The following is a 21,625-nucleotide window of genomic DNA, read 5'->3' as shown; positions in this document are numbered from 1 at the left end:
CCAATCATGTTCTCCTGCCCTGTGTTTGCACTGTTGCCATGATGTGTTCCCTGTTGGTGGTTCCACATCCACAAAATTTGCAGGGAGAAGAGAAAAGGGGAGAGAAGAAGCCCAAAGGAGGCACTGTGCATAGCAGGTTTACTCCCCTGGAGAATGTAAACCTGGATATCACGAGGAAATTCCAACTTTACAACAAGACGTGGTTCCATGGGTTGCAAAAACTAGACCTGTTACAAAAACTAGAAACTTCCAATTCTGAAGGAACATTACTAAATTTCCTCTCAAGGAAATCTGTCTTAATTGCAAAGAACTTGGAAACGGTTTTGAACAATTGCAAGTTAATTACAGATAGTTTGGATAACAGGTGTAGCAAAGAGAAGCGGAAGAATATGCTCTTCTCATTTTCCAACTGAAGCAAGCCATAACCAGCCTACTGTATCAACATTTTTTTAAAAGGATAATCAGGAATGTCAAATTTAACCTTGTAAATAATCTAGTGATTTTCAAAGAAAATAACAGATTTAACCAGGGCAGATGGGAAAACCTCTGGGAAACAAAAAAAGTTTTTTGGGCAATTGTTGAGAAAACCAAGTTCTAGAATTCTTTTACTGAAATATGAAACACTTCCTTGTCTTGGTTTTTATAAAAGACTGGTTCTCAGTTTCTGCCAACCAGAAGTCACAAAATCATTATTGGAGTTAAAGCACTGTCTAAATAACATGTATGACATACAGCTTACAAGAGTTTTCAAAAATTTAAATGTTACCAACCTTTTCACTAACAAACAACTAAAATGAGGATGACCTTTCATTAGGGCAATCAATGCATTCTGTCAACATAAAACAAAGATTAGAAGGCTTAACTAAAGACTGGAAACATTTTGAGCTAGCTCTGGCCCAACTTAAACAACTCCAAATAACCCTGGAAGTATTGTTATCACAAATCAATCATGCAAACAATGAACCAATCGCCCCTTGGGAGTGCTACACAAATGGCTGCCCAAAGGATGTTAGTAAAAATCGAGAAGACTGTTGTCAGGCAAAGTTTGATACAGCAAGTAAAAACCTCGTCCTAACTGAGATGGAGGATAAGCCAAAAATTCCACATACCTTGTCAGATTCTCAGGACACTGATGTGGATATTAGGCTTGGAGATTCAGGCGCGCCAAATCCTGGATTCAGCCTGAATCTGGGTGCAATCGGGCATATTCGGGCCAACATCGGTTTGAATATGTCCTTCCCGAATATGAACAAATCTGAATGCAAGGCATTTGTGCTCTTTGGGGGTATTTTTGGTGGGTTTTTTAACATTTCGGCCTGCGGGGGTGCATTTTTAAAGCTAGCAGCACCAATATTTCAGGGTCTCATCAAACTTCAAAATGGTGAAGTTTGATTCAGAGGGTATAAAGTTATGGACCCCCAAAGTGGGTGTCACCATCCCCCATTGTTTTCAATGGGAGCTAACAGGAGATAGAAGCACCCCTTTGAGGATCCATAACTTTGCCCCCCCCCCCGAACCAAACTCAGGTGGTATCATCAGGACAGTCTCCGGATGAGACCCTAAAATCTTGGTGCCACTAGCTTTAAACATGCATTTCCTGCAGGCACAAACATGAAAATACACCAAAAAATACTAAAAAAAAAAATCAGACGGCACTGAATTTTGGGGGTGTGCCCAAATATTCGGATATATCTGAATATGTTATTTGTCTTATTCAGGCATTCAGATAATTTTATGCCTGAATGAATCCAAATTTTACTGACTTTCTAGGATACTGACCAAGCCTAATGGACATCAACCTCAGATCCTTCAGGGTCGATCAAAAGAAATTTGGTACTCATGGTAGGGAGAAGTCTTGGGCTCAGGAATTAAAAGAATTAAATGACTTAAATGAGAAGGTTGTCAATATTAAGACCCCAGAATTAACATCCCAGTATGAGAGAGATGATCTCCAGATGGCATCTACCTCCCAGGCTCTATTAACTGAGTGCAACCATACTCCTTGGTCTTTGGATCTTGAAGCGGAAGCTGTTGTGTCTTTTAAAACATTATATATAATTTTTGGTCACAGGAACGATAAATTTGGTCACAGGAACGATAAATATATATTATTTTTGGTCACAGGAACGATAAATTTTCAAAAACCTGACAAATTGATATTGTCAAAAACCTGACAATATATATATACGCGCTAGTGATGGCCTAGTTATATTTGTAGCAGAGGATGTTCAGGGGATGGTTTATTATCTGGGATGGCCAGATTGTAATTTTTTTCACATTTTAGTGGCTAACAACCTTATTATGGGGCAGTTTTATGTTTTAATGTTTATTTACCTTCTAAAGGCTCCAAGGCAAATAAATGGCATCAATCATGAAGAATTTTATATTCCATTATGGAAAGAGCCATGAAAGAATTCCTGGAGGCTGAGATTTTAATGCAAGAATAGGTCAGAAAGCATGGCACTAGAATCAACCGCAATTGCGACAGAGGGCAGGGTATGTGGTAAAAGCTCCGGAACAGTGAGCATGCGTGACCCTGGGCTGGCCAGGAAGCTGAGCCTGACCACCTGGCAATGATCATGTCTTGCACACGTGGGCTTAGGGTGGGGCATGCTCCCTATATATTAGGCAGCAAGCGGTTGCTCCAGCCTTTTCGGTGCCTGGAAGCAAACTGACCCACCCTCCCACCCTATAGAAGGGTTGGGTTTTTTGTCGCATCCCTGGGTGGTTTGGTCAGAGGAACACATCATTGGGGGGGTGAGCTTGTTGCCAGACCTCCCCGCGCATGGGGCCCTCCATAAGAGGCTTGGGGTGGGGTGGGGCAGGCTCAAGAAGCATGCCACAGAGGCCTCTGCAGGAGCCCAACACTCTAGCAGTTTGGGGGCCACGAAGGAGAGGCACACGCCCCATGGCCCAACCTCTCTGTCCTCCCCAATAGGGATTGGGGTTGTTGCCGGGGACAGCCATGGCTGCTGACTGGCTGTAACGATGCACTCCTCTTGCTCGCACAGCTTCTCATGCATATGTATATAATAAAGGGCTGTGGCCCGATTTAATCCAAACCATGTCCTGTGGTTATTTACAAATTGTCTCTGCACATCTGGCCACAATACAAATCATGTTATACTTTCCTTCCCACCTTTCCTTTCCCTGTCCTTCCCGTTTTCACTTCTTGTTCACCTTACTTTATCCCTTCCCTCCTTCCCTTCTTATTTTCTCCTCATTGAGTTTTGTTGTTGTCCCCATCCAACCCAATGTTGTTAGGAAGATGGGACTGCTGAATTCAGATGAGACTGAAATGTATTGCGAAATTTCCTGGGTTAGATTTTACATTTTAAATCACGTATATTTATCTTGTATTTATTGTTTCATACAAGTTGAAAACCACCCTGAGCTTGAAAGGGGAAAAGAGGAATAGAAATCACATAACAAATAAATACCCACCCTTCTTTATGTATCTTCTATTCCTTTATAATGTGATCAACTCCATTCATGTAGAGAGATGGAAAAAGTTGTATTGATAAAAAAATATTGTGAATCATTCCAGATTCTCAAAGGTCTAAACTTAAAAATCCAGCCAGGGAAGACTATTGCTTTTGTTGGCTCCAGTGGCTGTGGGAAAAGCACTACAATTCAGCTATTGCAGAGATTCTATGACCCAAATGAAGGCGAGGTATGTTTGGAGGGAATTACTGTTATGCCTGTTCTGATTTCCTGTATACGGGGCACCTCTGTACATTTCACTAAACAGAGCCAGCTTATTCTTACTCTAAAGTTCACTGCTATATCATCCTATCCTCATATACTCTGTCCACTGTATTGCACAGAAGTAAATTGCCCATTCTATCACATTGTAACCCAGGGGCATAACGAGGCAGCCCTGGGAAAACTGTAGCCCTGGGCAAAACCTGAGTTGGATGCCCCCCCCCCTTGGGCGGCCACTCCACCACGACCAAATTTCTTTTTGCACCAGAACATTGGTGCCTGCAGGGGGTGCATTTTTAGACATATCAGCACCAAAATTTCAGCATACCATCAGGAGACTGTCCTTATGCGACTCCCCAAGTTTGGTGAGGTTTGGTTCAAGGAGTCCAAAAATATGGACTCCCAAAGGGGGTGCCCCATTCCCCATTGTTTCCAATGAGAGCTAATAGGACCGTGGTGGCGAACCTTTGGCACTCCAGATGTTATGGACTACAATTCCCATCAGCCCCTGCCCTCATGGCCAATTGGCTGTGCTGGCAGGGGCTGATGGGAATTGTAGTCCATAACATCTGGAGTGACAAAGGTTCGCCACCACTGTAATAGGAGATGGGGGGCTACAGTTTTGAGGGTCCATAACTTTGGCCCCCCTGAACCAAACTGCACCAAACTTGGGGGGTGCCATCATCTCCAGATGATACACTGAAATTTTGAGTGCCGATACATCCAAAATGCACCCCCTGCAGGAACATCCTAGAAATTTGCCCAAGAATCTTTGTTCTGCATTGAGGTTTTATGCATTGCTGTCAATGGGGGGTTGCTTAGGCTGTGGGGGGCACATTTCTGAAGGCACAGTCTCAAAGCGTTCAGGGTCTCATCAGGAGACTGCACTAATGATACCCCCCAGTTTGGTGCATTTTGGTTCAGGGGGGGGGGCCAAGATTATGAAGGACCCTCAAAACTTCTTAGCCCCCATCTCCCTATTGAAAACTCCCATTGGAAACAATGGGGGGGATAGGGGAACCCCCTTTGAGAATCCCATAGCACTAGAGCTCCCTGAATAAACCTCACCAAACAATGCTATATAAGGACAGTCTCCAGATGATACGCTGAAATTTTGGTGCTGCTAGCCTAAAAACTGCACCCCCTGCAGGCCAAAAATGGAAAACCACTAAAATACCCAAAAACGAACCCAGCATTTTGATGCCCCCCACAAGGTGATGCCCTGGGCAGCTGCCCACCTTGTCCAATGGGCATTACGCCAGTGTTGTAACCCCATCCTTTCTCCAGAAAGCTCATGGCAGTGCACATAGATCTCCTTTTATCCATTTTGCCTTTGCAGGATATGTTGCTCTGAGAAAGGGTGACCGGCCCAAGGTGAGCTTCATAGCTATATGGAGACTAGGTTACACTTAAGTAACTGTCAGAGCAGATATGCAATACCTGGTAATCAGAATTATGCACACTAAGTATCTGTGCTTATGGTATTCTGTTATCCATTGTCAGTTCTTTCACTGATTTAAAAGCAGTCTTAGTACATTGTTCTGACTTCTAGTCAGTTAGCAGATAAACTATATCAACAGACTAAGAATGGCTAAATAGCCAAATGTATTAACAGAAATATCCTTTTCGTTCATTATCATTCAGTGGCTTTGCAAAGCAAAGTGATTGCTCTTCAACCATTAGACAGTGCCACAAAATTCATGTCCAAAATGTAGAGGAGTGTTAAATGTCAGAGCTGCTTTTTAGATTCCAAATGGGAGTGAGAAAGGAAGATATATGTCTAGCACTTCCTGTCTGCCACCCCCGCCCCCAGCCCCAGTCAAGCAGTGAGGTTCAGAATGTCCATATTCCCATGCTGTGGATTGTAAGGGTAAGCCCCAGTTTAGGATGTTACAATATAGTAGCCTTGAGGGCTTGCTTCAAAGTATTTGCATACATCTGCAAATACAACGTCTTTTCGCTGTTCTGACTTGCAGTTTTTAGCCTTTAGAAGAGTAATTTATGGATCAGTGGCTTTATGCCCAGAATAAATGGAACAGAGTTTGCAGCTATTATTCTTTGGGATTCTCAGATGTGTCTAACATCACACATTTAGAGAAAACAAATTAGATAGTTTGATGAAGTAATGTGAGGTTCACTTATTTAAGTCTATAAAAGACAACATCACCCTGTGCTTCTTGTTTACTGAATCTGTTCAAGGATAACTGCAGTGATTTTAATAAAGTTCTCAAAAGACAAAATTGAGTGATCATGTAGACCAGGATGTGGAATAAATATACTTCTTACTTCCCTTCAGTCAGAAGAGTGATGCCTGCACTGGATGATCATTGAAGACAATGATCATTCTTCATACAACCTTGTATTTTAGTGATTAATGTATTGCTTTAAGCTGAAACTTTAAGCTTAATGTGCCTGTTTTAAACAATGAACCCAATGGGTGAGAGTAATACCCACAATATGGAGAGATACACTTTATGTTCCTGCCTCGATGCAACATGTCCCTGGTGAGGTTGTACTAATCACCCTAGTTTTTAAAAGGCCCAGAAACATGGAGAGGAGCAGAAAGCGAACTGTTTTTTCCCACCTTGCTGCTGTTTTGGCAAGTATAAAACAGCAGGATGTTAAGTGTCATTGTCAAGGGGAGAATTGGAATGAGAAGCCCAAATTCATGTGTCAAGTAGTCTCTGCATTATATCCTAGAACAGTTACTGTGAACAATCCTTACTGAAATCTGTGGACTTGTAGAGATATAATTGCTGTCGTTTGGGCTTAGATATTCGTAGATGTATATTGCAACTAATATTTGTGTCAAGAACCAGCATAGTGTAGTAGTTAAGAGCCGGTGGACTCTAATCTGGTGAACCAGGTTTATTTCTCCAATCCTACACATGAAGCCTGCTAGGTGACCTTGGACTAGACACAGTTTTCTTAGAACTCTCTCAGCTCCACCTACCTCAAAAGAGACCTATTGTGGGAAGAGGAAAAGAAAGAGTTTGTATGTCATTTTGAGACACTTTTTGGTTGAGAAAAGCAAGGTATGAATCCAAACTCTTCTCCTACTACTTGGGTGGGAAAATATTTGTGTTGGGTTTTACAAGGGGTGTTCAGAAATGTAGCAGTTGTCTCCTTATAACATGCTATTCTTAGTTTTAAACAATGGCTGATTATGCACAGCACAAATAAGACATCCTTAGAATGCCTTAAAAAGAACCCTCAGCTTCTGCTTTCTGCATAGCACAAATAAAACATCCTTAAGACGTTTTAAAAGGAACCCTCTTGGTTTTTGCTTTCTGTATAGCTGACCTTTTTTTTCCTGCCGTCCACTCTTCTCCCTGCCCCCAGTTAAAGCACTTTCATTTTCACAGCAGCTTGTACCTACCATTTTCTGCTGCTTAAGGGTCCGTGTCGACACCATTTGCTGCATGTCTGTTTACCACAGAGGTTTTCTCTGCTTGCAACTCATCTGATTGCTATCTTCTTGTAAAACATTCATAAATAAAGTTCATTTTCCCTAGTGATTCTGTCCACGTGTGGGTTTTTTTTTTTCATTTTTTGTTTTGTTCAGAAGAAGGTGTCTTCAGTGTCTTTGTAGCTTTGCAGACACCATCTGAGAATCGCAGGAGTTTGGAGGACTGGTTTACCACCCAATGCTTCTTAATGGCTGTAGACCAGACCACCAAGCAGATGGTGTCTACATAACTACGAAGACACTTCCCTCTTAACAAAAAAAAAGGGGGAGATCGCTGGAAAAAACAAACTTTATGAATGACTGTTTTACAAGGAAATAGCAATCCGATGAGCTGCAAGCAGAGGAAACCTGTGTGGGAAACAGACATGCATCAAATGGCAGCAGCGTGGACGGACTCTCAAGCAGCAGAGGCACTAGCTGCTGCAAAAATGAAAGTAAGTGCTCTGATGGGGGGGTGGGAGGCAGGAAAATTAAAACCTCTCCTGCTTGTTTGTGTTCACACAACCAGGCAGGAGACAACTTGAAGATGACTTGTGGGGGGAAAGTCCACATTTTAATGACTTTAAAACAAGATGTCTTGAACAAAAATAAAACTTCCTGAGAACATCTTTTGGGAAAAAGTTGTGCAGACTTCCTCCCCCAGACGCCTTTTTTCCTCATCCTCAGAATGTCTTATTTGTGCTGTGCAGAAAGGGCCATTTATTTTCATAAGGAAAAGAAGTGAGAAAATAGTAGCCTGAATAATCCCTTTAAAATATCTATTTAGTATTTGCATTTTCCAGTATCTTATTCACTGCAATATCTGTAAATCTACAAGCTACTTACTTCTTTATCTTATTTATGAACTCATACTTCATTCTCTCAGATTTACATAGATGGATGTGACATCCGAGTTCTTAATATCAAGTGGATGAGAGAGAACATTGGAATTGTAAGTCAGGAGCCCATTTTGTTTGCCACCACAATAGCTGGCAACATTCGCTATGGCAGAGAAAATGTAACAGATGCTGAAATTGAACAAGCCTCCAAAGAAGCTAATGCTTATGACTTCATATCAAAACTTCCTGATGTGAGTACCTCAGCATTCAAATTCTCTTTTATAATCCTAGTGTTTTTGCAATTTACGGTATAGCGTGTATCCCTTTTCAAGTGTCATGTGGTTCAAGTATGTGGCAAAAAAAATCATTCAGTGGAACAATCTGAATATTGTTTGGCTAATCCTTCAAAATTAGTACAGACAAATCTATAAGTACGATCTTTCAGTTGGATTTATTTTTATTTATTTATTTTATTTAAAACAATATTATGTTGCCTTTCCACCTGATCAGGGCCCACAAGGCAGCAAGCTTGAGAAACTTGAAAACATTTAACAATTAAAATTACAGTTAAAATTATAAAATAATTCAATGTAAATCAGTGTAAATCATGAATGAGTCATTATAGTTAATCATTCATATTCATTTGCTTTCTTTTGGTAATGAGAAAAACACCTTTTTTCCAAATACAAACTTTAATCATAGCAGAAACATCAAGAGTCAAATGTGAATAGGTAAGTACCATAAAATGATGGAATAGCTAACTACCATGAAACAGTTTCATCTGTGTTTATCCCAATTCATGAATCTTTGTTTGTGCTACCATGTTGTGTTCTTTCTCTCACACACACCCTACCAGAACTGCTTCCCTCATTAGGCTGTCCTGATCAATTTAAGAGATCCCTCTTATATTTGGAAGGTAGTGTGTCCTGGCAATAGAAAATAACTCATTTTGTTGGGGGCTGTCCTATTATATACAAATTTGATTAATAAGCCCAGCTACCAATGTAGAATAGAAAAAAAAGAAAATGGCAAAGTAACCTGACCAATATTATTTGTTGTCATTATATTCATTACATTACTTATATTTAAAACAGTGGAGTTTTGTATTAAGCTAAGTATTAATTTTTGCTTTAAAATACATAAGGGTGTCTCTATGTATCTTAAAGACACTGCTCTGTCTTTAATTAGTGAGGTAATCTGGCTGTGAGCGTTTTGGAGATCATTATTTCATAGGGTCACTGTGTCAAAATGACTTGATGACACTTAACCCATACATGTATAGAATGTTTCTAAAACATCTGTTTGAAAGTTAGCAATCTTTGTAAAATAAATTTTAAATGTCACATGATTTTATCTGATTTGTATTCTCTGAATTTCCCAGAAATTCAACACTATGGTTGGTGAAAGGGGAGCCCAGCTGAGTGGAGGGCAAAAGCAACGCATTGCTATTGCCCGGGCCCTGGTCAGGAACCCCAAGATACTTCTGCTGGATGAAGCTACCTCTGCTCTGGATACTCAGAGTGAATCCATAGTTCAAGCTGCACTTGACAAGGTATAGATGTTCTTATATAATCACAGGCTTCATGCTGGCAAGCCTTAAACAGCAAGCATTTGCATGACCAAGTATGGGTAAATGCAACATACACACATGAGAGCAATTCAGAATGCAAGGGGGGCTAGTTTACCATCAAACCTCATAAAATCAAAGGTGGTAATAATATAAACTTTCAGTTTATTATTTAGTTCATGGTCTTGAATCCCTCTTATGAGCCTCTGACTCAACCCTGAATGACTAGAGTTGGCCAGAATGGCATCTATATAAATGCCCCTTTTTTTTCCAGACTGTTTTTCTCAGAGCAGCTTTGATGATATTTGAAGAGATGATTCACAAACCACTTATCTTGTGGTTGTCATGTTAACGTCAATGGATCTTCTCAAAGAACATAGTCTGCATTTCTCCCCCTTCATTACTGCCATTCTTCTACGAACTGAGGGAGGGAACCATTCAGGAACCTAACCTGAATGAATTCAGCAGCGAATGAGATGTGATAGCTGTGATCTGACATGTTAGGAACTTGGTCCAAGTGAGAATGATGGAGTTGCTCGTTCTGGTTTTCTTTTTTAACTATTTCTGATTAGAACTATGGCCTTTTAATTTAAGTTGCTATAAGTATACAAGTGAAAACCTGCTCAAGCAAAAAACTATACAATGATCATTCAAATCAACGCTGACACAAAGCAAGATCATGATAAAACAAGGAAAGCAGCTGTATAGGATTGCCTGCCCCACGAACGTGGATTTCAGGAGCTTTTGCTACAGAGACTGGAGAGCAGGGTGCATCATATATGTTGTGATGCCACATAGTAATCCCCCAAAAGTGCCACACACCCCATGACACACTATCAATTCCCCCAATTTCTATGGTAAAGACCTTAGAGATTAGAGGAAATTCCTGGAGCATTGCAAGTGAAAGTCATGTGACAGCAGTGGCATAGCCACCAGGGGACGGGGTGCGCGCATTGCACCGGGCACACGCCTGCAGGGGGCGCCAAAACTCAAAAATATATTTTAAAAAATATTTTACTGTTTTTACTTTGTTGGCTGGCAGGGGGCGTACTTTTTAGACTAGCAGGACCAAAATTTCAGGTTATCATCAGGTGACACTCCTGATGATATCATGCAGGTTTGGTAAAGTTTGGTTTAGGAAGTCCAAAGTTATGGATCCCCAAAGGGAGTGCCCCCATCTCCCATTATTTCCAATGGGAGCTAACAGCAGATGTGGCTTCCCTTTGCGAATCCATAACTTTGGACCCCTGACCCAAACTTCATTAAACCTGGGTGGTGTCATTAGGATAGTCTCTTGCTGATACTAGCCAGGATTGGTGAAGTTTGGTTTAAAGGGTCCAAAGTTATGGACCCCCAAAGGGGGTTCCCCATCCCCCATTGTTTCCAATGGGAGCTAATAGATAGGGCTTCTTTTTGAGGGTCCATAACTTTGGACCCCCTAAACCAAACTTCCCTCAACCTGGGTTGTATCATCAGGATAGTATCCTGAAAGTAGCCTGAAATTTTGGTACTTCTAACTTAAACATTGCTCCCCTAACTGGCACCCTCAAATTGTCCCCAGATTCTGGTCCCTTCTGGTCCCTTCTGAGTGGATTTAAAGGGAGAATCTGGGCTCCCTAGATTAAAAAAAACATTGAAAGTATTGTCGAAAGCTTTCACAGATGGATTCAACTGGTTGTTGTGGGTTTTCCGGCCATGTGGCCATGGTCTGATAGATCTTGTTCCTAATGTTTCGCCTGCATCTGTGACTGGCATCTTCAGAGGTGTATCACAGAGAGAAGTCTGTAATAAGAGAAGTCTGGACACAGTGTATAACCTGTGATACACCTCTGAAGATGCCAGCCACAGATGCAGGTGAAACATTAGGAACAAGATCTACCAGACCACGGTGACGCAGCCTGGAAAACACACAACAACCAACATTGAAAGTGATGCTGTTTTTGTGGGGGGGGGGATCTATCCTGTAACAGCATCATTTTCAATGTTGTTTAAACTAGGGAGTCCAGATTCTCCCTTTAAGGTGGATTTAAAAGGAGAATCTGGGCTCCCTGGTCTAAACAATATTGAAAGTGATGCTGTTTTTTTTGGGGGGGGGGATCCTCCTTGAAACAGCATCACTTTCAATGTGGTTTAAACTAGAGAGCCCAGATTCTCCCTTTAAGGTGGATTTAAAGGAAGAATCTGGGCTCTTTAAACATTAAAAGTGATGCTGTTTCAGGGTGGATTCCCCCACCCCCTCAAACAACATCACTTTCAATGTTGTTTCAACTAGGGAGCCCAGATTTGTGAGTTGGGGCATGTTCTATAATGTGATTGTGACTTTGAGATGACATGGTACAAAAAATTGTTCTTTGGTCGTAGTGGGGGAGGGTGGCCTTTGGTCGTGGGGAGGCCGCCCATATGGGGGGGCGCAAAACTCAGATTTTGCACCGGGCTTCATTTTCCCTAGCTACACCTCTGTGTGACAGCATCTACAATGTTATCACTTATAATCTTCCCTAGTTTCTTTCCTGCTGGCTCTGGCCAATTGACTACATGCTGGCAATTGAGGGCAGAACCAGGAGTTTGCTTTGCATTGGCAGGCATCTGGTAAGCCTAAGCAGCAGTAAAAAAATATCTAACAATGCAGCACAGCAGAGCATAATATAATATAGAACAGAATTTTGGTTCCAGATAAAAGTAAATCAAACCACAGTAGTAGCAAAGTGATCCAATGATCACAAACCTTAAGAAAGGCAGCAGTTTAAATGCTAAATGGTTAAACAGATTTCTTAATTGATGCCTAAAACTTAAAAGAAGAGGTCCAGATGGATATTTATTTATTTCATTTACACTCCACTTTTCTCCCCAGTGAAGACCCAAAGTGGCTTACGGCAATCTCCCTTCTCTATTTCATCCTCACAACAACCCTGTGAGAAGATAGGGCTTGCCCGAGGTCACCCAGCAAACTTCCTTGGCAAAATGTTGGATTAAAACCTGGGTCTCCAAAATTCTACGCTGACACTATACGCTCTACACCAGGAGAGCTTTCCCATAACTGAGAGGCCACTATTTTAAAAAGCTGTCTTTTATTGCTACCCAGCTCATCTGAATGAGATCTCTCCAAAGCAGATTTTAATCACCCACATAAGAATAAACTATTGCCACAGCCCTAAGAATCTGAGGGCATTACATCAATTACAAGGCTGCACTTTAACATATTTTTAACACTTATATTTACACAAGGTTCATGAAAGTAAACGTGTACTCTTGACATTGACTGCTGAATCAGTAGTGAAAACAGCATTAAGGATACGTACAAGTGAAGTTTAAAAATAGATTTTAGGATTACAGAATGTGAGAAGTTATAAGAGAGGAGTAACCATGATCCAAAAAGCATGGAAAGTGATGGATGCAAGTTGTCCCTATACTTTGTTATGATTATTCATCTTGACTGAGTTCAGGGGGTATGTTCTGACACCAATGTAATTCCCAAAGTCTGGCTTCATTCACGCCTAATAGATGTACCCAGCAGAAATTCATGAGGAACAGTAGAGCATAGCAAAAAGTGACTATCTGCCATATACCTAGACATCAAACTTTTGAATCCCAGTGCCTGATATCAATCTTGTCCTCTGGGCCCTGTTTGGTTGGTCCTTGGGACAGTAGGTTGTCCACTGTGTGAAACAGTAGGCTAGAATCGATGGAGGCATTACTTACACTCTTATGACTAGCCCAAAGCTGCTCAGTTAGTCCATGTCAGAATATTCTGAAATACAGACGATCTGTCCACATAGTTCTTTCCTTTTTACATGGCTGCCCTGATGGTATTTCTGGCTTGATAGATCCCTTGAAACCAATATTGACCTGCAAGACCAACACAGCATGCAGCCCAATTTGTAGGGATTGTAATATGTGGGACTGTACAACTTCTTTACTCCTTTCACAGTGCAGAAGTTAAAATATGGCTTACTGACACTTGCCCTGGTTCTCTCTTATTTTATTTTGCTCTCAAGGCTAGAGCAGGGCGTACCACCATTGTGATTGCTCATAGGCTCTCCACAATCAAGACAGCTGATGTCATTGCTGGCTTTGACAAAGGTGTTCTTGTTGAGCAAGGGACACATGATCAACTTATGGAACACAAGGGAGTCTACCATGCTCTAGTAATGCAGCAGGTAAATAGATTTTGATTTACTGCCTTTCTCTAAAGATATCAGTATACTATTGCATTTTTGTGATAAGCAGCACATGTGATTAAGTTCTGGCTACATGTTCATTGTCCCTTTCTACAGAAGCGTAGCTGGGCCAAACTGCGCCCCGTGCACAGTGTGTTTTAAGTCCCCAGTACTTGGCGACACACACACACACACAAGCTCACACACACACCCTGCCCCCCTTACCTACGTTCGCTTTTATTTCTGAGTACTTTTTGAGGCTGAAAAAAGCGGTCTCTTCATAGTTCAGGAAAAACTGCCTGTGAACTATGCCTTCCCAGGAGAACTGGTTCCTCAGGCAGTTTAGCCCTAGGCTAATAAATAATCTGCTTTCAGCCATCACTAAGAAAAAGGAACATGGCTAATGTAGGGAAAAAAAAAAAAAGAATTTTTGTCAGGAGATACCATGGGGGGGGGGGGCTGTGTGGGGCACAGGGAAAGAAGGGAGGGGCCGGGGGTGATTTTCTGTCCCCCAGATGTGTGCCCAGTGCACGATGCACCCCCGCCCCCTGTCCCCTTGGCGCTCCACCACTGGTTTTCTATGTATTTTTAAAGAAATATTTTGAAAAACCTCCCTTTGCTTGTGAGAGTAAAACATCTGATGGTGATCACCCTGCAATCTATTGTCTTTTCTGTACTGTCCTTTCTGTTTGCTGAAAACCTAGCATACTGAAAAGAAGGCTGTTCATAAATATCTATGGACAGTGAAGTTTTGTTTCTAAGAATGAATTACCAAATGCGATTTCCCTTGTCAAAATGTACCATAGTTTTTTCCAAGAATGTAGATTGCTTATAACTTAAGGAGGTTACCATGATATTTCTTACTGGTGAAGTATTTTTTTTTTGTATCTTTAAGAGTTTTGGAGGAGATGATCATAAGGATGAAACATCAGAAGAAGGGACAGAGTTTGAGACTGATTATGATGATGAAACGTGTGAAGAAGATGATATAAATGATCTGGAGTTAAATAGCTTGGAAAATCCTATCAAAGGCTTGGAAATTTTTAGAATAAACAGCTTGAATAGAAAGTCTAGCAGACACCACATCAGTAGGGTATCTACTAAAAAATATTCTGAAAAGAGAAAGAGGAAGACAAGGAAGAGGAAAGTTAAAAAGAATAAAGAGGTAGGTGCTGAGAGTCTGAAGCTCTGTGCTAAGATAACACAAAGCTTGTATTGGTTGATTCTTATTTTGACTCATCTGCAAAGCACACTTCACAATCGTACTTCATGCCTATCTATGGGATTAGGGTTGCCAGTTTAGAATTAAGAAATACATGGAGATTTTGGGGGTGGAATTTGTATATGAATAAAGAATGCACATCTTTGCTGCTGCTGATAGATCTGTGTCTAGCCTCTGACATTTTTGGTCCATCCGGCATATATCAATTCTGGTACATGCAGATGATGCTGGGCTACTCTCACTTTCCAGAGTTGGCCTTAGACGATTAATGAAGCGCTGTTTGGACGACTGTGAATCCAACAGATTGGCTATCCATTATGAGAAAAACAAGGATTTGGTCTTTTCTAAACATTAGAAGAAGTTTAGTTGGGTAGTAAACCACATCCAAGTTGAGCAGGTTAAACACTTTAAGTATCTTGGCCTTTTATTTTCTTATAACATATCATAGATACCCCATAGGAAGGTTGCACTCTCAGCAACACCTAATACTATTTCTGTGCTTGCACATTTCTGTGTAATCATGCTTCATCCCTCCAGCTCTTAAGATTCTTAATGCTAAAGTTGCTCACAGCTACTTCATGGAGTCCCAATATGGATTTGGGCAGTTAATTACTCTTTGAATACCCTTCAATCCAAATTGTTTCATAAAATAACAGGACTCCCCCCCCCCCCACTTCTTCTGTAGTTGTGCCCGCCATTTTCTTTCCTGCAGTATCATGGAGCCTACTGAATGGGAAAGAAAATGGTGGGCACAGTTATAGAAGAAGGTAACAATAGAAGATTTATAACTCCACATCACATGTTTATCTAGGGCTTCAACAGGCTTTGTGCCTTTAATAGCTGTTTAATGTGTAGAAATGGGTAGCTGAAACTTTATATAGTTTGGAGGTAAATAACATCACCTGGCAAATAACACCCATTAAACATGTATTAAAGGGTCAGGGCTTTAGACATCTGGCAACCCTAGCTGACTGACATCCATGATGGCTCACTGAATTTTGACCAATTTTCAGGGATGACATGACTCAGTCTTTTTTTCCTATTTCCACACATTGTATACAGCAATTACAGTTTTTAAATCTTGAAAATCAATGGGTATGGATAACTCAGAAAATTTCTTTATTTTGTATGTTCTGAGAAATTCATAAGAATGTCTTGGTAACATTTTGACTCTATGAATGGTGGGAGGGCAACTACATTGCCTTCTGCAAATGTCTCTCCTGTTGCTGACAACTACAGTTGTATTTGTATGCAATTTTATTTGTCTTGAAGGAGGAAGAAAAGCTGCCTGAGATTCCCTATTCCAGAATCCTGGCTTTGAACAAGCCTGAGTTTTGTGCGATTGCTGTGGGTGTCATCGCTGCTGCTATTGGAGGTTGTGTTACTCCTGCGTTTGCGATTCTGTTTGGAAAAATCATTGGGGTATGTTCAGCACTGTTTAACAGCCAGCTTCTTCTTAGATTTTGCATTTTCTGTTCTGTCTTTCAAGCAAGCCTTCTTATCCTTTACAAGCCTTATCTTATCCTTATCTTTTATCCTTACATTACTTTATCCTTTACAATGATTTTTTCTGGGTCCAATTTTCATGAAAATTATTAATTATCATGATTATTAATTTATTATTAAGTTATTAATTTCCTAGATTGTGGAGTTTTTTATACTGGAGGTTGGTAAAAGGACTTAGAGATTTTCCATATCAGTGTATCCCTTGCTTTTGAAAAATACACTTTGGATAGTCTTTACCAGTGTGAATCAAGACACCTTCATAGATAACTCAGAAAATAACTCAAGCAAGCCTTCTTATCCTTTACAAGCCTTATCTTATCCTTATCTTTTATCCTTACATTACTTTATCCTTTACAATGATTTTTTCTGGGTCCAATTTTCATGAAAATTATTAATTATCATGATTATTAATTTATTATTAAGTTATTAATTTCCTAGATTGTGGAGTTTTTTATACTGGAGGTTGGTAAAAGGACTTAGAGATTTTCCATATCAGTGTATCCCTTGCTTTTGAAAAATACACTTTGGATAGTCTTTACCAGTGTGAATCAAGACACCTTCATAGATAACTGTAAATTGTCTTCCATGTTACTTTCCTCCACCTTCACTAGAGGTATATTTTCCTGCATTGTTGCACAGTTTCAGTTCATTATTCTTTGACACAATGGTCCTGATTTGCTCAATTGGGCCTCTAAGAAACCATGAAATTTCATAAAAGGGGCCTCCCAAATGCACGTTCACTTATTATCTGTATGGTAAGTTTATATGGGATTTGTGTAGAAAGTGTCTTATGGAAACTATATGGTATAAAATATGAAAACAATTGAAGTGATACTTTGAGGGAGCAGGGGATATAGTTGGTCCCGCACAAGCTGTTTAATCTGCAACTGCCATGATTTGGCCAGCTGGGTTTTACAGACATCTAGATGACACTGTCGTCAATTTTTGCTGTGTGAACAGCTAAAATGCTACTGAAGTTTCTTGGAGCTACTCTTCCATAAACAAGATTTATTTATTTATTCTCATTCCAGTCTGATTAATGAAGTTCAGTTTTCTTACATCTTGCCCTTCTGCAATTTGTGAATAAATGACTGGATAATCAGCTGAGAGAGGGCTGAGAGCCATTGTTTTTCCTTGGCAGCAGGCCAATTATTAAACTTTTCCATCTGTTTTGTTGTTGTTGCAGTGGGTATTTATTAATAGTATTATAAATTTAAAAAACCATGGTGACTTCAGCTTTTTCAAAAAGTTTTTTTAAAAACCTCCTTCCAACACAACGCATTTATTCATGGATATATGGAGATGGATTTTTATGGGCAATATAACTCCATCAGGACCCCCCCATTTCAATTTCACTTGCAGCTGATGTGGAAGAGAAATGACTGGGTAGCAAAAAAAAAAAAAGCTCTTAGTGCGGAACCAGCTAAATGATTTGAGGAAAAAACTAGATATCGATAAAGGAAATATAGTAGAATCACAGTTGTTCTGAAGTGACTAATGAGAATCTGGATCTGCCCTTTGTACAGCATTTATGATAAACTTAATAGATTGGCAGTAAATAGTGTTTTCTTGTACTGGTGCTTAATACTATGCTTTGCAACACAGACTTTTCGAGAAACAGATCTTACCAAAAAAGGCCAAACCACAACATTATTGTCTTTGATGTTTCTTGTCCTGGGAGTGATCAGCTTAGTAACATATATCCTCCAGGTAAGCGCTAGTCCAAGGCTGACTTAATATTGAAAATAATTATAAAGTTCCTCTAAATATGAACAAAATGCTCCAAAAGATGTGTGCCATCTGGATAACAAATTAAAATTAAAGAGAATTAAGTAATGGGAATGGACTTTTTCTTAGATTTGTTATAAAAACCAGATTTTGAAAATTTTGTAATACTAATGTAGTATGTATGTTAAGTGCCATCAAGTTGCTTCTGACTCATGGTGACTCTATGATCCCTTCCACACATGCAGAACAATGCTCTTTCAATCCACTTCCATAATTGTTTGCAAGTGGATTTTGCTATTCCACACAGTAAAATCCAGCTGCAAAGTGCATTGAAAGTGGATTGAAAGTGTCTTATTCTGCGTGTGCAGAAGGGGTCTATGAATCAATGTCTTCCAAAACATCCTATCATTAACTGTCTTGTTCAGATCTTTCAAACTTAGGGCCATGGCTTCCTTTATCAAGTCACTCTATCTCATGTTGAGTCTTTCTCTTTTCCTTCTGCCTTTGACTTTTCCTAGCATTGTTGTCTTTTCCAGTAAATTTTAATCTTAATTCAGTCATTTTAAAGTCTTAATTCAGTCATTTTAGCTTCTAGAGACAGTGTAGCCTTGATCTGATTGAGAACCCACTGATTTGTCTTCTTGACAATCCACAGTATTCATAAACTCTCCTCCAATACCACATTTCAAAGAAACCTGGTTTCTTCCTATCAACTTTTTATGGTTAACCAAATGAAGCTGGAATGTGAGTGAAATGTCAGCCTCAGAGCACTAATTCCAGTCCTAGGGACCATCATTCCACTCTGGGTGCTGTCATTCCATTATCAGAACAATCTGTCTGTAACCAGAGACTTGGTCTAAATCCATTCTATGATCACTGTAACTTTTGTGTATAGTATTGTATTTCAATGGAGGCTATGTAAATCAGTTGGCATTCCTGGATCCCATTATATCCAGTGGTCATTCCTAATGAGTTCTGGGGCATTCTGATATACCACCCCATCCACTAAGGACTCATTGACAGGTGGTTGCCACAGGGCTATGCTTGCAGCCAAGAGCAACAGAGTGGCGGTTGGACACTGCATAAGTGTAACTCTGACTTATGCTGGTGTACCTCCAAGATATAGCAGTGTTACGGCTAGTAATTCCCTTAGTACTCTTAGGGAGACATTGATTCATAGACCCCTTCTGCACACGCAGAATAAGAATCTTACGATTGCACTGTTAGCCTTAAAAGGTTATGACATTTTTCTGGTATCCAAAAGCTAAATACTTTGTCTTCATACATTTTCAGGGATTCATGTTTGGGAGATCTGGGGAAGCTCTGACGATGCGGTTGCGATCACTTTCATTCAAAGCATTGCTTCAACAGGTAATTATCAGGTTTCTGGACAAAATAGCACAGTATAAAGACTATTTATTTGGACAGATTAATCTTTATGATAAACTATTACAAAAACACTTCTTAGAATATCATAAATACTTATCCTAGGAAATGATGACTGTATGTTTTGGTATTTCAGTTAACTTCCCTCCTTTTTCTCATTGATTCATGAATTAGGTCTACTAACGCAACACTCTGTTATGACAAAGACCATGTACAAATACAAAGATTTTCTCAATCACTTTTTTGTTTTCAGGAAATTGGATGGTTTGATGACCATAAGAATGGTACTGGGGTTCTGTTAACCAGACTTGCTACAGACGCTTCTCAAGTCAAAGGAGTATGTGTTCTGTTTTTTAAAATATATATATTTCTGTAATCAAATTTTAATTGCACAGCTTCAGACAAGAGGTTATTGTCGAAAGCAACACAATGCATCCGTATTTGAAATTAACCTGGAATTTTAAATACCACGCTGTTGGTGTCTTAAGCAATTTATGAATGCTGTTAATAATGCAGCTTGGTATAATGAAAGTTTCTATGCCTATGTCATTCAACATAATGTATCCAAGATGACAGTGAACCAGGCAAAGGAGGGATTGTGGGAGGATCCTCCACACTTCTACACTCTGACAAAGATGCTTGCGGTTAAGTATAGTAGCTTCAGTTATGTCATTTTAGCTTCTAGCAGCATAATTACCAGATAACACTTTCCTGTATTTTATCAGGCTATAAAGGAGTGTGAGGTGTGTTTGGTGTTTCCCATGTCAAAATTATGTGCTGTATTTTTTTTAAAAAAAAGTCTGGGAAAAGGCTAGGCTGAAAACTTGAAAACATGAAACTGCACTAAAGGACTCAGTTTCTTGACAGTCATTTTGTATTTTTGACACCTTCAAAAATGTAGCTCAAACCCTGATCTCATGTTGGTATAGAGAGATGCTCTTGCATTTATTCTTGAATGCCTTTGTGAAAAGCCTTATTACTAATTCTAACAAGAAGAAACTTTAAAACTGCTACTGTATATGGCGCTAGAAATTATTGTTAAAAATAATTGCTAAAAATGTTAGTGCATTGGTAGGCAGCATGGGAGTTGCGTTATTTGAGACCAAAGGAGGAAATAAATAAACACAATTTATTGAAACATTAAGAACATAAGAACAAACCTGCTGAATCAGACCAGAGTTCATCTAGTCCAGCACTCTGCTACTCGCTGTGGCCCAGATGCCTTTGGGAGCTCACAATACCCAGGATAGGAAGTAATGGCCTCCCTCCTCCTGCCAAGCTGCTCTAGAAGCACCTGGTCTGCTAAGGCATTTGCAATCTCAGATCAAGGAGGATCAAGATTGGTAGCCATAGATCAACTTCTCCTTCATAAATCGATCCAAGCCCCTTTTAAAGCTATCCAGGTTAGTGGCCATCACCACCTCCTGTGGCAGCATATCCCAAACACCAATCACATATTGTGTGAAGAAATGTTTCCTTTTATTAGTCCTTATTCTACGCTCAATTTTTCAATGGATGCCCCTGGTTTTTAGTATTGTGCAGGAAAAGAGAAAAAAAATCTCTCTGTCAACATTTTCTACCCCATGCATAATTTTATAGACTTCCATCATATCCCCCCTCAGACGTCTCCTCTCCAAACTAAAGAGTGCCAAACATTGAGCTTTTGTGCTTTCCTGTTAAACCTGTAGTTCCGAAATCAATGGGCTCCATTTATTTTGCTTTTATTTATGGCAGAAAAATAAGGTAACTTTAAATTCTCTTTCGTTTCAGGCAACCGGAAGTCGACTGGGCTTATTAACTATGACTACCTTTACCCTCGTTGCTGCTATTGTTATTGCTTTTGACAATGGATGGCAATTAACATTACTCATCCTGGCCTGCGTTCCTTTTGTGGCGCTTGCAAATGCTATCAGATTTCGATCAATGACTGGTCATACATCAAAGGATCAAAAAGCCCTTGAGGAGGCTGGAAGAGTAAGTTCTCCAGATCAGAAATCCCCCTCCAGGATGCCTCTGTGTTGCGTGCTGTTCCGCTCTTGACACGCTCAATATAATATCTAAAGTGCA

The 21,625-nt window shown here is 40.0% G+C and overlaps 1 protein-coding gene across 1 annotated transcript in view; it reads left to right on the top strand.

Annotated features, from left to right (window-relative positions):
* Positions 1–21,625, top strand: part of ABCB5 (ATP binding cassette subfamily B member 5) — a 48,687-nt gene that overhangs the window by 13,056 nt on the left and 14,006 nt on the right. The window contains exons 9-18 of the mRNA XM_048511509.1: positions 3,548–3,673; positions 8,040–8,243; positions 9,374–9,544; positions 13,555–13,716; positions 14,612–14,881; positions 16,211–16,360; positions 18,050–18,154; positions 19,466–19,543; positions 19,812–19,895; positions 21,329–21,532. Coding sequence (XP_048367466.1) covers positions 3,548–3,673; positions 8,040–8,243; positions 9,374–9,544; positions 13,555–13,716; positions 14,612–14,881; positions 16,211–16,360; positions 18,050–18,154; positions 19,466–19,543; positions 19,812–19,895; positions 21,329–21,532 — 1,554 coding nt within the window. The remainder of the gene's footprint in view (positions 1–3,547; positions 3,674–8,039; positions 8,244–9,373; positions 9,545–13,554; positions 13,717–14,611; positions 14,882–16,210; positions 16,361–18,049; positions 18,155–19,465; positions 19,544–19,811; positions 19,896–21,328; positions 21,533–21,625) is intronic.

This window comes from Sphaerodactylus townsendi, linkage group LG11 (assembly GCF_021028975.2).
Source record: "Sphaerodactylus townsendi isolate TG3544 linkage group LG11, MPM_Stown_v2.3, whole genome shotgun sequence".
NCBI lineage: Eukaryota > Metazoa > Chordata > Lepidosauria > Squamata > Sphaerodactylidae > Sphaerodactylus > Sphaerodactylus townsendi.
The sequence above is the reverse complement of the archived record's forward strand: the minus strand, read 5'-3'. Positions and strand labels throughout refer to the sequence as shown.